The 15,396-nt window shown below is 43.6% G+C and overlaps 1 protein-coding gene and 1 long non-coding RNA gene across 5 annotated transcripts in view; one reads left to right on the plus strand and one right to left on the minus strand.

The window, feature by feature from the left end:
* The window catches only part of LOC130297090 (uncharacterized), a 60,911-nt gene that overhangs the window by 32,678 nt on the left and 12,837 nt on the right, over positions 1-15,396 (plus strand). The gene's annotated exons all lie outside the window — the stretch shown is intronic.
* FMNL1 (formin like 1) overlaps positions 5,373-15,396 on the minus strand; it is a 169,901-nt gene continuing 159,877 nt past the window's right edge. For all 4 annotated transcript variants that reach the window (XM_056549329.1, XM_056549327.1, XM_056549326.1 and 1 more), the window contains exons 23-26: positions 14,574-14,675; positions 12,755-12,847; positions 11,037-11,157; positions 5,373-6,001 (exon numbers count right to left, since the gene is read on the minus strand). In XM_056549329.1, the coding sequence (XP_056405304.1) occupies positions 5,901-6,001; positions 11,037-11,157; positions 12,755-12,847; positions 14,574-14,675 (417 nt within the window). In that variant the 3' untranslated portion in view covers positions 5,373-5,900. The remainder of the gene's footprint in view (positions 6,002-11,036; positions 11,158-12,754; positions 12,848-14,573; positions 14,676-15,396) is intronic.

Genomic DNA, 15,396 nt, shown 5'->3' on the forward strand with positions numbered 1-15,396 from the left:
ACTGCGGAATCACCAGGGGGGAAAATTCCGGCCTGAGATCCAAGTGCGGCCAGCTTTGATTAGATAAATTGGCGCTACAACCGCACTCACATTGCTGTCCCCAAAGGCAGCAATGTATTCCAGGATTCTGCTGAAAGAATTACAAAGATCATTCTTTAGGGGGAGGAATTTTATTTTTACAATGCCAAAAACTCTGCAGCAGAAATTCTGCCATGTGTACTGTGCAGCGGAATCCCATTGACAGCAGAAGGATTCTTAGAAATTCTGCAGTGTAAACCTAGCCTAGAGTCGCGCACTGGTGCTAGGGACGCTACTTCCAGTAGGTGGCTCAAGAGAGAGACTAAAGATAGTTACCCCAACTCAGTGTTTCCCAACCATGGTGCCGACCTTGCAGTGAGTGATTGAAAATACTTATTTCCTCATTATTTGTTGTAAAAAATCTGAGTGTGCATACTTACCGACATTTACTTTGTCAAAATCTGGACCTTCAAACCCAGGAGACACCCCTAAATGGACCGTTTTGGGGCAGGATTTGCATAAACTCCACCTGCCTATTGGTGTAGTTCACAGGAATGTCCTGATGAAATTAGAAATAGAATATATGTGGTTATGTGTAAGGTTATGTGCACTTTTTCCCTGTATGCTCAAGGTATCCATCAGCAACCTGTCAAAGTATAATGCTACATACTGACAGCATGCCCATTGAGTTAAATGGAATAAATGTTCACTCCATTCTCCAATTATTGTATATAGTATATATAAATATAGATTTATTTTGCAGGACTGAAAACCATTGCAAAATTATACGCAATCCCACCAATGCTTGGCAAGTCTCACTCCAACCACACTTTGAAATATACTTAGAATTAATATATTTATGAAGAATTTGTGCCTTTTTGATAAGTTTGGAGCAAGTGCACATGGTAAATTCGTGTGCAAATGGTGGGAAAAATAAGTTGATTTACACATGCAGTGCAGGTTGTGTCAGGTATTACAACTTGGCTATATTAAAGGAGATCTGTAGTGCTCTGAACTTTATCCCCTATCCGAAGGATAGGGGATACGTTTTAGAGCGCTGGGCCCCCACGATCTCCTGTACAGGGCTGCGGCAATGTACAGGAAAGGGGGCGTTCCGTCCCTGCATGACGCGGCAGTCTGCACGCCCCTCCATGTATCTCTATGGGAGGGGCGTGCCAGCTGCTGTGTCATGCGTGGACAGAACGCCCCCTTTCCTGTACACTGCCATGGCCCTGTACAGGAGATCGCGGGGGCCCCAGTGCTCGGACCCTCCGCGATCTACAACTTGTTCCCTATCCTTGGATAGGGGATAAAGTTCAGAGCACTACAGATTTCCTTTAACTTTAATGGAACTGTGCTGCAATACCACACACACCCTGAGGACAAGAGTGGTGGTGTTTTATTTATTTATTTTTTCTTTTATTTTTACTAAGGGTAGGGTCATACACAGCGCATCTGCAGCGTATTTGGTGCTGCGGATGCACTGCCGAAAGTCACAGAGCGAGCTTTCTGTTTCCCGCGGCAGTCACAAGCTGACACACAGAACTGCCCGTCCGCAGCAGGGAGCTAACTCTGCAGTCACTCTGTGACTGCCAGCAGCTCATGTGCAGAGTCAAATACGCTGCGGATGTGCGGTGTGTGACCCTGCCCTAAATCAGTTCTAGGTTTTCTAACCCTGGGGTTCCTACCATAATGTGTTCTCCTATTTGAATGGAGTGGTGGTCACAAGTCGTACATGGCTTTGCTTTGTGCATGGACCCTAAAGTTGTTATACCATAATGACAACTGATCACCTATCCACAGGGTATCTAAAATGACCAGTAGGGGGTTAGATCGCTTGTACCCCCCACCTATTGACCACAAAGTTATGGTGCTGTGGTTAAGCATGTGCACATCCGCTCTATTCAAACTCTATGGGGCCGCTAAAAATAGTCCAAGCTCTGCTTTGTGCATGGACCCTAAAGTTGTCAAGCCTTAAAGGGGTAGTCCAGTGGTGAAAAACGTATCCCCTATTCTAAGGTAGGGGATCATTTTCAGATCGCGGGGGGGTCCGACCTCTGGGGCCTCCCGCAATCTCCTGTACGAGACCCCGGCTTGCTGGCCATATAGCGCGTGTTGACCACCGCACGAAGCGGCGGCTGACACGCCCCCTCAATACAACTCTATGGCAGAGCCGGAGATTGCCGAAGGCAGCGCTTCGGCTCTGCCATAGAGTTGTATTGAGGGGACGTGTCAGCCGCCGCTTCGTGTGGTGGTCAACACGCCCCCTTCCCGCTACCGGGGCCCCAGCGGTTGGACCCCCAGCAATCTGAAACTTATCCCCTATCCTTAGGATAGGGGATACATTTTTCACCACTGGATATCTCCTTTAAAGAGATTATCCAGGAATAGAAAAAGCAGAGCTAATTTCTTTCAAAAACCACTCCCTGTCTGTCTCCAGGTTAGGTGTGGTTCTGCAGCTCCGTTTCATTGAAGTGAATGGAGCCAAGTTGTAATACCACACACAACCTGGGGACAGACGTGGAGCTGTTTTTGAAAGAAATTAGCTCTATTTTTCTATTCCTGGATAACCCCTTTAACAAAACGGTCTAAAGGATAGGTGATAGTCCAACCACTGAGACCCCCCATTGATCACAGGAAGGGAATAGAGAAGTGGTCGAGTAAGTACACTGCAACACTACAACTCCCAGCATGCCCAGACAGCCAATGGCTGTTCGGGCATGCTGGGAGTTGTGGTTTTGCACCAGCTAAAGGCGCCCTGGTTGGAAAACGCTGATATAGAGTGATGAAGCATGCATGGCTTTTTTTATTGGCTTCATGCATAAATCCGTAATTAAGAGAACAAACCTCCACAGGCCTCCTAATAAAATAAGAGTCCTACAAAGGTACAACAGAGGGCGCATGCACTTCTATAGAAGCCAATGGTAGGGGGGGGGGGGGGGGGGGCACACTCAGCATTGTGAGCGGGGGGATTCCAGCTTTGACATTTTCCATGTATTTTAACAGTAAAGCCCACACCTGATATAAATAGAATATTTAATATAATACAAAGAGTCTGCTCGCTGCGGTGTATGTATGATGCGTGCCTCATTGTATGATAATGGATAGAGTAACATAATCATTTCAGGCTCCTGTGGTCTACCACCCACACCTTCCTCTAGCCTCCATGAATGCCGTCATTGCATTAAAGTGGAAGTTTATTTTTTTCCCCCCAAAGTAAGATTAAACTGGCGACGGTTTTATTGATTTATATATATATTTTTTAATAATTATTATTGTATTAACATACAGAGTTTTCTGAAATACAAAAACGAGATATAAACCACACGTACAATATACAAGGAGAATTGGACTTTCTTAGCCCAAGCATTATAGAGCAGTGTATAATGGAATCCAGGAGGACAGTATTAATATATGGTAGAGCCATTACATGGTATCTGAGAAGGCTGCTAGAGGACTATACAGTGAGGCCTTGTTCACGCTGCAGAGAAATTACTATGGTTTTCAATGGGAATGGGAACCTATCATACCCTTATAGAGATCATATCGATGGCTGGGATCATTAGATTTGGGTGGTTTTGAAGCTGTGGATCTGTAGCTCAGTGTATCGCAGCCAGTGTGCCTCCAGCTGTTGCAAAAATACAACTCCCAGCATGCCCGGACAGCCGAAGGCTGTCCGGGCATGCTGGGAGTTGTATTTTTTCAACAGCTGGAGGAACACATGGTTGGGAAACACTGCTCTAGAAAGCTTCAGCATGCAGGCCTTAATGGATGTCATAGATGTACAGGCAGCACCTTCCCTGTGCGGTAACATGTACCTAACCTAACATGCGGCATAAATCAGCATCAAGAACAATGTACAGAGAGTCCAGGATTGATGGTATATACTGTAATACACAGACCGCTGCTTCTCTGATTCACTGCAGGCTTAATCCCCCTCACAAATGGCTCAGGCTCTCTCTGCATCACAGCAAATCTGCTCCAGTCTGATCCTCTGGACTGTAATATACATGGGGACATCTGTCATGTGTAACCCCACTGGCAGCGTGCGAGAAAAATTGCTTACACGTACGCGAGTCATGTGGAAATCCGAGGCCACAGAGACCAGTGAATGGCTGCAGCTTAATGTACGTTATTGTCACTTTAAAGGGGTACTACCGTGGAAAACTTTTTTTTTTTTTTTTTTAAATCAACTGGTGCCAGAAAGTTAAACAGATTTGTAAATCACTTCTATTAAAAAATCTTAATCCTTCCAGTACTTTTTAGGGGCTGTATACTAAAGAGAAATCGAAAAAAAGAAATGCATTTCCTGTGATGTCCTGGCCACAGTGCTCTCTGCTGACCTCTGCTGTCCATTTTAGGAACTGTCCAGAGAAGCATATGTTTGCTATGGGGATTTTCTCCAGTTCCTAAAATGGACAGCAGAGGTCAGCAGGGAGCACTGTGGTCAGGACATCACAGGAAATGCTTTTCTTTTTTGGATTTCTCTTTAGTATACAGCCCCTAAAAAGTACTGGAAGGATTAAGATTTAAGATTAATTAATAGAAGTGATTTACAAATCTGTTTAACTTTCTGGCACCAGTTGATTAAAAAAATAAATAAAAAATGTCCACGGTAGCACGCCTTTAAGCTCAGTGGGGACACGAGTGATGGTCTACCCCCCCCCCCCCCCCCCCCCTAAAATGTAATACAGACCTTAGACCTAGATCTCCAGTATTTAATACAGAACCCAGACTCAGCCACAAAGATGTAATCTGGACCCGGACTCCACTAACACGTAATGCAGACCCGGATCCCACTAAAATGTAAGGCAGACCTGGATCCCAAAGTGTAATCCGGACCCCGCTAAAATGTAATCTAGACCCGGACCCTGCTAAAATGTAATCCAGACCCGGACCCTGCTAAAATGTAATCCAGACCCGGACTCCACTAAAATGTAATCCAGACCCAGACCCTGCTAAAATGTAATCCAGACCCGAACCCCACTAAAATGTAATCCAGACCTGGGTCCCACTAAAATGTAATCCAGACCGGGATCCCACTAAATTGTAATACAGACCTTAGACCTGGATCTCCAGACTCCAGTACTTAATACAGAACCCAGATTTAGCCATACAAAATGTTATCCAGACCCGGACCCCACTAAAATGTAATCCAGAACTGGACCCCTCTAAAATGTAATCCAGACCCAGACCCCACTAAAATGTAATCCAGACCCGGACCCCTCTAAAATGTAATCCAGACCTTAGACCTGGATCCTCAGTATGTAATTCAGAACCCAGACTTAGCGCCCTAAATGTATTGCAGACCCCAGGAACCTTCCTGAAAGGTAATTCAGACTCAGATTCCAGATTCAGACACTAAAATGTATCTGTCCCCTAGAATTAGACCATCACTCTTAGCATCCAGTACCTAGTGGGGCCTTTTAATGTCCTCATGTCGAGCATTTTAGGAGACTGAAGATCATTGTTCAGTTCTTGCTGTTGGTTGGAAGCATTGCCTGAGATACGTAAGAAGACAACGTTTATTGTCCGAGTGAGGTGTTGGAAGCCCCATTAACATCAGCGTGAGCTAGAAGGGGAAATATAAATTGTATTTTGCGTGTGATCCTATTGCTGCTCCACAAGTGTGATGGCCGCTCCTCTACCCCTCTGCTCAGGTGTATGACAGCCGATCCTTGCTCCACTTTCTTTAGGTTTGGTTTATCCCTAGTAAGAAGTCCTATGTCCTTCTCCAGATGTTTCGGAAGAAAGATTTTGGCTGTTTTCAACATTCCAGGAGTCCAACTGTGAAAAAATAAAGCACCAAGTCCATTGCGCCAACTGGTGGGAACTGGAAAACCTTGCTGTGGAGGGTTTATATTTCCCATTTCCACTGGGTCTTAGACTGGTATGTCTGTGGTGGTCACTGACGTCCCACTGTTCTGCTTCTTCCCACTTCTCCGCGCAATGTCTGTTCTTCTGTACGGCTGGTTCCTCAGATCTGATAGGGAGAGAAAAAAAATTGACAACCACATAAATTCTGGACTGTTTATATGGATAAAAATGTACCCTCAAGTGGGTCTCACAATTTACTTTCTCCAGCTGTTATACATGTTGTTTTTTATAGGCTCCCAGTTAAAGGGGTTGCCCTCATATGGGTGTTCCCACCACCACCTCTGAGCTAAATAGGAAGCTACTGTGAGGGGTGGTTGTTGCTGATTCAGCATTCTTTAACATAGTAGGTTTTATCTGTGCAGCTTCTCATGGACTGGAAGAACAATTTACCTCTATCTAATAAGATGGCTGTATAAAACAGGGGCTACCATAATGGACAACACTCATATTTCTATGTGCTTGTAGTGATGGACATTTGGGGGGGGGGGGGGGGGGAGGAGACAACTATGTGGGCATTTAATCATCTATATTGTGATGGTGCCTATATTACCAAAATCAGTTTAAAGTGAATACCCCATCACCTACACAGATACCCATATACACAAGAGGATGTGTATAATTGAGGGGGCTCCTAGCGTTCAGATCTTGAGAACATGGGTCTCCAAGTCTCCGATCGGAATGAAGCAGCAGTCATGCATGCATACTTGCGCCTATGGGACTGATGAAGATAGCACCTGTCTGTCTCCAGAAGTCCTATAGGCAATGAATAAATGAAGCAGTGCACACGTGTGACCACCACTTTCTCCCTATGGGAGGCTCAGGATCCCCCCAGAATCGTACACTTATCCCCTATCCTGTGGATAGGGATAACTAATACTTGAGGGATAACACCATTTTGCCATTTTCACACGGTATTGTTTTTTTTAGCCAAAACCAAAGTGGGTTCAAAACATGGAGGAAGTGCAATCCTTTCCACTATAATTTGGACTTAAAGGGGTACTCCGCTGCCCTGCTTTTGGAGCTCCGCTTCCCAGTGTCCGTAAGTTTATTGTTCCGAACACTGCATGCGGGCTTCCGTGTTCAGGGCCGCCTCTCGTGACGGCCGTCACGCCCACTTCCCATAGACTTTCGTTGAGGGGGCGGGCGTGATGTCACGAGGGGGCAGACCTGACGTCACGAGGGGCGGCCCTGATCACGGATCAATAAACTTCCGGACGCTGGGGAGCGGAGCTCCGGAAGCAGGGCAGCGGAGTACCCCTTTAAGTACTGATATAAAATTACAACTCAAGTACTGCCAACAAATTCTGTAGATAGGGGATAAGTTAAAGGGGTATTCCAGGAATTTTTGTTATTTGACTATGCTACAGCGGCTGTAAAGTTAGTGTAGTTCATAATATAGTGTCTGTACCTGTGTGTGACGGTTTTCTTACAATTTTTCTGTGATTTTCCCCCCAATATTTATTTTTTACCAGCATACAAAATGACTGTTGTCTCAGATTTTCCCAGCATGCAATGCGGCCGAGACCTGACTCACTAGTCAGCTGATGACAGGGAGCCTGTCTGCTTCAATGGGTGGAGGGATCAATCTGCAACTAATGCAACAGCTGTAGGCACCCTTATTGAAAACCACAGGTCTGCAGATCATTTATGTTTCAATGGGTGGGGTGGCTGATGTGTAGGAGGGAGTAAAATGAAATTATGGGATTTGTAGTGAAAAGAAGAAAACTCCAACAGGAAATACCAGTTCACAAAAAGCTAGCCACAGTGTTATGGTAATCTCACAACATAGCCATTTAGCTCCAAGACAAGCGCAGATCCTTCCTAAGCCTGTCCATTACTGTCTGCCAGATACCTACTAAAATCGCCTTATGCTGGAGAACCCCTTTAACCTTTGCTGGAGCTTGTTATACAGTTCCTGTAGTATTATATTGGGCCCTATTTACATGCAGTATTGAAATCCACACTTTAGGTCAATTTACGCAAAAATTATGTGCATTTTTTTTCCTGCAGCTTATGGGTGAGGTTTGTAAAATTATACCTAGAACGCTGCAGATTGTCTGCAAAAATGTGAAGTGAAGTCTGTCTCTTGTAGGCATACCCCTAAATTCCTATGGTTTGGCCCAGTCTACTTTTTCTTTATTTTGACAGATAAGCCTATAAAATATCAACTGTATACAGAAGGTAAAACATAAACTGAGCAATCACCATGCGATATCCTAAAAAATTGCTACTTTATTTCCTTTAGAACATTTAGAAAACAGCGATGGAGAGACAGGGTGAGGGGTCAGTGTTCTCAGACGACGAACTACAGTGATCCCTCAACATACGATGGTAATCCGTTCCAAATGGACCGTCGTTTGTTGAAACCATCGTATGTTGAGGGATCCGTGCAATGTAAAGTATAGGAGGTAATACTCATGTGACCCCGCCGCTCCGGACCGTCACCGCTGCCCTGGATGTCGCCCTCCATCTCTGTCGCCGCGTCCCCAGAGTGTCCCCGTCACTCCGGAACATCTCTGCTGCCCGGGATCGTCGCTCTCCGTCGCCGCCATCATGTTGCTACGCACGCCATTACGCACGCCGCTCCTGTTGGATGACTGGATAACGGGACGGCGTGCACGACAACGTGATGACATTGAAGGAGAGCGCCGGCGTAGCAGGGGACCCCGAAGAGGACGTGCCGGAGCCCCGAGGACATGTAAGTGATCGTCAGGGCACACGGCGCACCTTAAACTGCTATCTGTCAGCAGCTGAAGCAGTCTGTGCTTCCTGGATAGCCGTTTATGCGATGGCCCCGACATACAAAAGCATCGTATGTTGATGATGCCGAGAGGCCATCGTATCTTGAAATGATCGTATGTCGGGGCCATCGTAGGTCGGGGGGGGGGGGTGTGTGTGTGTCACTGTATATCGCTCACGCAGCACTTCGCCAGTCCCTCAATACTGAATGCCTGACTAAGAGCTAAGAAAAAAAAAACTGAAAATGTAGCCAGCACCTAAACCCAATACACGGGTGCACGCTGCTGTGGCAAGTACAAAACATGTAAAAAAAGAAAATGGCAGCAGCACACTTGGTCAACAAAATGGAGGCTCTTAGCGCACTTTTTGATCAAAACGTGTCCCCCATCCACCACGCGGAGGTGGCCTCTTATCGGATGGGTCCCTAAACACTCACCTACCTCAGGCTGGGTGACATGTTGGATCCACTAACGATCCAAACCACCTCCTGTGAAAATAGGGGAGGGGATGCACGGCTACAGAGGGAGCCACTCCCCCCAAATTTGCACAGCAAAGAAAAAAAAAACTGAAAATGTAGCCAGCACCTAAACCCAATACACGGGTGCACGCTGCTGACTAAGAGCTGCGTGCACAATATGGTCCATCCCTACTTCGCTGTTTTCTATATGTTCTAAGGAAATAAAGTAGCTATTTTTGAAAATATCGCATGGTAAGTGCTCCATTTATGTTCTACCTTCTGGATACGGTTAAATGGTACTCCGGTGGAAAACTTTTTTTATTTATTTATTTATTTATTTTAAATCTACTGGTGCCAAAAAGATAAAAACAGATTACTTTTTATAAAAAAAAATCTTTAATTCTTCCAGTACTTATTAGCGGCTGTATACTACAGAGGAAATTCATTTTCTGTCTGACCACAGTGCTCTCTACTGACACCTTTGCCCATGTCAGGAACTGTCTAGAGCAGGTGAAAATCCCCATAGCAAATATATGCTTCTCTGGACAGTTCCAGACATGGAAAGAGGTGTCAGCAGAGAGCACTGTGGTCAGACAGAAAAGAAATTCAAAAAGAGAAACCTTTTCTATGTAGTATACTGCAGCTAATAAGTACTGGAAGGATTGAGATTTTTTTAATAGAAGTAATTTACAAATCTGTTAAACTTTTTAGCCCTTTAACCTCTTAAGGACCCAGGGCGTACCCTGAGTTCGCTACCGTTCTATAACACAGGGCCGCGTCCGGCCTCTAACGTGTGGCACTGATCGCGGCACTGCCCAATTAACCCTTTAGACATGGCGTTCAAAGTTGATCGGTGAAATCGCGGCATCCCGAACAGCTGTGGGACGGCAGGAGGGTCCCTTACCTGCCTCCTGGTGTCCGATTGCGGAATGACTGCTCAGTGCCTGAGATCCAGGCATGAGCATTCAAGCGGCAGAATCATCGATCAATGGTTTCCTATGAGAAACCAGTGATCAATGTAAAAGATCAGTGTGTGCAGTGTTATAGGGTCCGTATGGGGGCTATAATATTACAAAAAAAAAGTGAAAACAAAAAGTTAATAAAGATCATTTAACCCCTTCCCTAATGAAAATTTGAATCACCCCACTTTTCCCATTAAAAAAAAAAAAGTATCGTGCGGAAATGTCCGAATTATTATAAAAATATATCGTTAATTAAACCGCAGGGTCAATGGCATACACGCAAATAAAATTCCAAAGTCCAAAATAGTGTATTTTTGGTTACTTTTTATATAATGGAAAAATGAATAAAAAGTCAGATCAATAAGTCCGATCAATCCAAAAATGGTACCGCTAAAAACTTCAGAACACGGCACAAAAAATGAGCCCTCATACTGCCCCATACGCGGAAAAATAAAAAAGTTATAGTGGTCAGAATTTGACAACATTATAGTATAAATTTTCCTGCATGTAGTTATGATTTTTTCCAGAAGTACGACAAAATCAAACCTATATAAGTAGGGTATCATTTTAATCGTATGGACCTACAGAATAAAGATAAGGTGTCATTTTTACCGAAAAATGTACTGTGTAGAAACGGAAGCCCCCAAAATTACAAAATGGCGTTTCTTCTTCAATTTTGTCGCACAGTAATTTTTTTTCCGTTTCTCCATAGATTTTGGTGTCGCAAAAAATAAGTAATCATATGGATTTTTAGGTGCAAAATTTAAAGAATAATGATTTTTTATAGGCAAGGAGGAAAAAACGAAAGTGCAAAAATGGAAAACCCTCGGGTCCTTAAGGGGTTAACATTGGTCCACGTTATCAAACGTATATAGTCACAAGTGCGTTTATTGCACAGGTTGTGTGAATTGGGCCTGCTATATAGCTTAAAGCCCAGTGCCGAGTATTTCATCGGATTGGTGTAGCCTAGGAAATGTGTTCACCTGTTATGATGTCTTCTATGGCCCAGTTTTCCTCGTACACTCGCGGCTCTTTCGTCTGCAGCTTCTTGTTCAGCTCCGCCATCAGGTTGATCTGTGGTTTTTTAGATATGGCTGGTGGAGACTGAAATTCATAAAAATGCAATAACATTTTTAAATTTTTTTCCCGCAAGGGCTGGCATTGAGCATAAGATTTCTAAAAGACCTTATAACCACAATGATACAATATGATGAGGCTTGTATAGATATTTTCCTGGGAATGGAATACTTTTTCAATCTTCTTGTATTCTCCAGAAGTCGCATTACTACAACTCCAAGCTGGTAGGATGCCTGGGAATGCTGAGAGTTGTACTCATGTAAGGTGCATGCACACCACGTTTTTGCTATACAGTTCCTGTATACGGTTTCAAGTTAAAAAACGTACGGAACTGTATAGAAAACCGTATGCATGGACTTAACATTGTAAACCATATGTCAAACGCTTCATCCGGTTTAGTCCGTTTTGCATCTTATACGTTTTGTCCGGTTTTTTTTTCCCGTACCCAAAACCGAAGTCTACCACGTTTTATGGTCCGGGTGAAAAACTGTATTAAACCGTATACGTTTTTTTTTTTTAACATGGGAGTCAATGGGAACCGTACAGAACTGTATGTGCGTACGGTTCAATCCAGTTTTAATGATACGGTTTTTGACTTTGCACAGTTTTTTCTTGGAATTTCAAGCAAACAAGTGAAACTTTATTCAAAATGAAGTGAAAAGTTAAAAACGTATAAGTTTTTTTCTTTAAAAAAAACGGATGCAACCGGACACCATTTTTTAAACCGTACACGGTTTTCAACCGTATATGGGTTAAAATTTGTACACACGTTCTGATACAGTTTAGTCAGGTTTTAGGAATCAGTTTTTCATCAAAAACCTGATACAGGAACTGTATTGCAAAAACATGGTGTGCATGCAGCGCAACAACTAGAAAGCCACAATTTGGAGATCGATGCTTTAGAGCAGCTGGATCAGCAACAATTGTATGAACAGTTAATGTGACTGATACCTTTAAAGGGGTACTCCCGTGGAAAACTTTTTTTTTTTTTTTTTAGATCAACTGGTGCCAGAAAGTTAAACAGATTTGTAAATTACTTCCATTCAAAAATCTTAATCCTTCCAGTACTTCTTAGCTGCTGAATACTACAGAGGAAATGCTTTTTCTTTTTGGATTTCTTTTATGTCACGACCATAGTGCTCTCTGCTGACCTCTGCTGTCCATTTTAGGAATTGTCCAGAGCAGGAGAAAATCCCCATAGCAAACAAATGCTGCTCTGGACAGTTCCTAAAATGAACAGCAGAGGTCAGCAGAGAGCACTGTGGTCGCGTCATAACAGAAATCCAAAAAGATAAACCTTTCCTCTGTAGTATACAGCCCCTAAAAAGTACTGAAAGGATTAAGATTTTTTAATAGAAGTAATTTACAAATCTATTTAACTTTATAGCACCAGTTGATTAAAAAATAATAATAATATGTTTTCCACGGGAGTACCCCTTTTTAGAGCAGTGTTTTCCAACCAGGGTGCCTCCAGCTGTTGCAAAACTACAACTCCCAGCATGCCTGGACAGCCTTTGGCTGTCCAGGCATGCTGGGAGTTGTAGTTTTTCAACAGCTGGAGGCACCCTGGTTGGGAAACCCGGCCTTAAAGGATATGTAGATACATCTAGAACCTATTACATACCGTTGATGGTTTCTCCGGAGATGACGTCTTCTCTTCAACTGCTGCTGCTGCGGCCTCCTGCTTCTTCCACGTCTCCAGATCCTGTTCAGCTTGCTAATGGTTAAAGTAATGGGGAAATGTAAATGCCACCGTCCATACAGATTATGGATTGTGTGCACCCTGTCCAATGTGCAGTTCTTTAGCCAAAAAATAGGAGCCACTTCTCAGGAAAGATAGATGGTTGTCAAACAGAGGAAGAAATCTATTTTCATCTATATCGGGCTCCCTCCGAATAAACAGCGCTACACTTATTCATTGGCTTTATCTAGTATTGCAGCTCAGCCTAATATACTTGATAGGAGCTAAGCTGCAATATCAAACCCAGCCTATAGACCAGAGAGGCACTGTTTCTGAATGGGGGGGAACAGGTTTATCTTTTTGCTTCCATTGCACTATATAGGGCTGAAAAAAAAATCAACAAACAGCCTTGTATGTATCCAACTTTAAACACCCGTTTGTTTTAAGCCCTTGAGTAATGTGACCTTGTAGTTTAAAGGGGTATTCCGGTGGGAAAATTTTTTTCTAACTGAACTGGTGCCAGAAAGTTAAACAGATTTGTAAATTACTTCTATTAAAAAATCTTAATCCTTCCAGTACTTATTAGCTGCTGAATACTGCAGAGGAAATGGTTTTCTTTTTGGAACACAGAGCTCTCTGCTGACATCATGACCACAGTGCCCTCTGCTGACATCTCTGTCCATTTTAAGAACTGTCCAGAGTAGGAGAAAATCCCCATAGAAAACATATGCTGCTCTGGACAGTTCCTAAAATGGACAGAGATGTCAGCAACGAGCATTGTGGTCGTGATGTCAGCAGAGAGCTCTTTGTTTCAAAAAGAAAACCATTTCCTCTGATGTATACAGACCCTAAAAAATACTGTAAAGATTAAGATTTTTTAATAGAAGTAATTTACAAATCTGTTTTAATTTTCTGGCACCAGTTGATTTAAAAAAATTAAAAAGTTTTCCACGGGAGTACCCCTTTAAACTGATTTGTAAATTAATTCTATTTAAAAATCTTAATCCTTCCAGTACTTATCAGCTGCAGTATGCTCCACAGGAAGTTCTCTTCTTATTCAATTTCTTTTCTGTCTGACCACAGTGCTCTCTGCCGACTCCTCTGTCCGTATCAGGAACTGTCCAGAGCAGGAGAGGTTTGCTATGGGGATTTGCTCCTACTCTGAACAGTTCCCGACATGGACAGAGGTGTGGTCAGACAAAAGAAATCCAAAAAGAAAATAACTTCCTCTGTAGTATACAGCCGCTAATAAGTACTGGAAGGGTTAAATTTTTTTTAATAGAAGTAATTTACAAATCTATTTAAAGGGGTATTCCAGGCAAAACCTTTTTTTATATATATCAACTGGCTCCGGAAAGTTAAACAGATTTGTAAATTACTTCTATTAAAAAATCTTAATCCTTCCAATAGTTATTAGCTTCTGAAGTTTTCTGTCTAACTGCTCAATGATGATGTCACGTCCCGGGAGCTGTGCATGATGGGAGAATATCCCCATAGGATCTGCACAGCTCCCGGGACGTGAGTCATCAGAGAGCAGTTAGACAGAAAACAACAGCTCAACTTCAGAAGCTAATAACTATTGGAAGGATTAAGATTTTTTAATAGAAGTAATTTACAAATCTGTTTAACTTTCCGGAGCCAGTTGATCTATAAAAAAAAGTTTTGGCCTGGAATACCCCTTTAAGTTTGCCACCAGTTGATTTAAAAAAATGTTTTCCACCAGAGTTCTCCTTTAAATTACCAATATAGGAAATATTCTTGCCTTATAAGCTCTTTCAAAGCGAAGGAATATGGGGAAGAAGGCGGACGGAGCAGTGGTCTTGCAGTTCTCGCCAAAATAGCCAACAAGTGTCTCGTATGCTTCCTAAAAAACAAAACAAGTGCAGAAATAAGGACACCTTAGCGCAGGCATTGGCAACCTTCGGCCCTGCAGATGTTTTGGACTACATCTCCCATTATGCTCTTTCAACTAAAAAGAAAGCCCCCAGATCAGACAGAATGGGAGAGGAGGGGGCACATGACAGGGGGTGTAGGGAAGAGGTAGTGAAAGGGTTAATGGGCAGTGAGGGAACGGGCTGGTCAGTGGGTGGAGCATAGAAAGCCCGGGGATAGTACAGGGGGTGGGAGGAAGAGGAGGGTCCATTCTCTGGGAGATCAGCGTGTCCTGCCCTGTTAGCGGAGGGAATTTTGGTGGTTACGTGGGGGGGGATTGGTTGATACTGTCACGGCGGGGTGAGTTGGAAGGGGATTTGGAGACCTGCTGGAAGATGGTGGAGGTCCTGGTCATAACGACCGGGGTGGAGCTGGGTCGGGAGCCAGCTAAACATGGGGGTCCCTGGCGGAAGGGACATGTGGTCTCCGAAGATGGTGCCTTTGGGTCAGGTGTTGGTCGACCAAAGGCAAAGTAGGAGACCGGCCTGGATGAGAAGCTGCCTTATGTGTTTATCTTGTTATTTATGTTTGGAGGATATTTTTGTATGTGCAATGTTTTAATATATTTGGGGTTTTGTTAAATAAAAGTTGGGTCCGCTGTGGCCTTTGCACCATACTCTGTGTCTGTGGTTCTTAAGGTAGAAGGAGAAGGG

This window comes from Hyla sarda, chromosome 12 (assembly GCF_029499605.1).
Source record: "Hyla sarda isolate aHylSar1 chromosome 12, aHylSar1.hap1, whole genome shotgun sequence".
Classification (NCBI taxonomy): Eukaryota; Metazoa; Chordata; class Amphibia; order Anura; family Hylidae; genus Hyla; species Hyla sarda.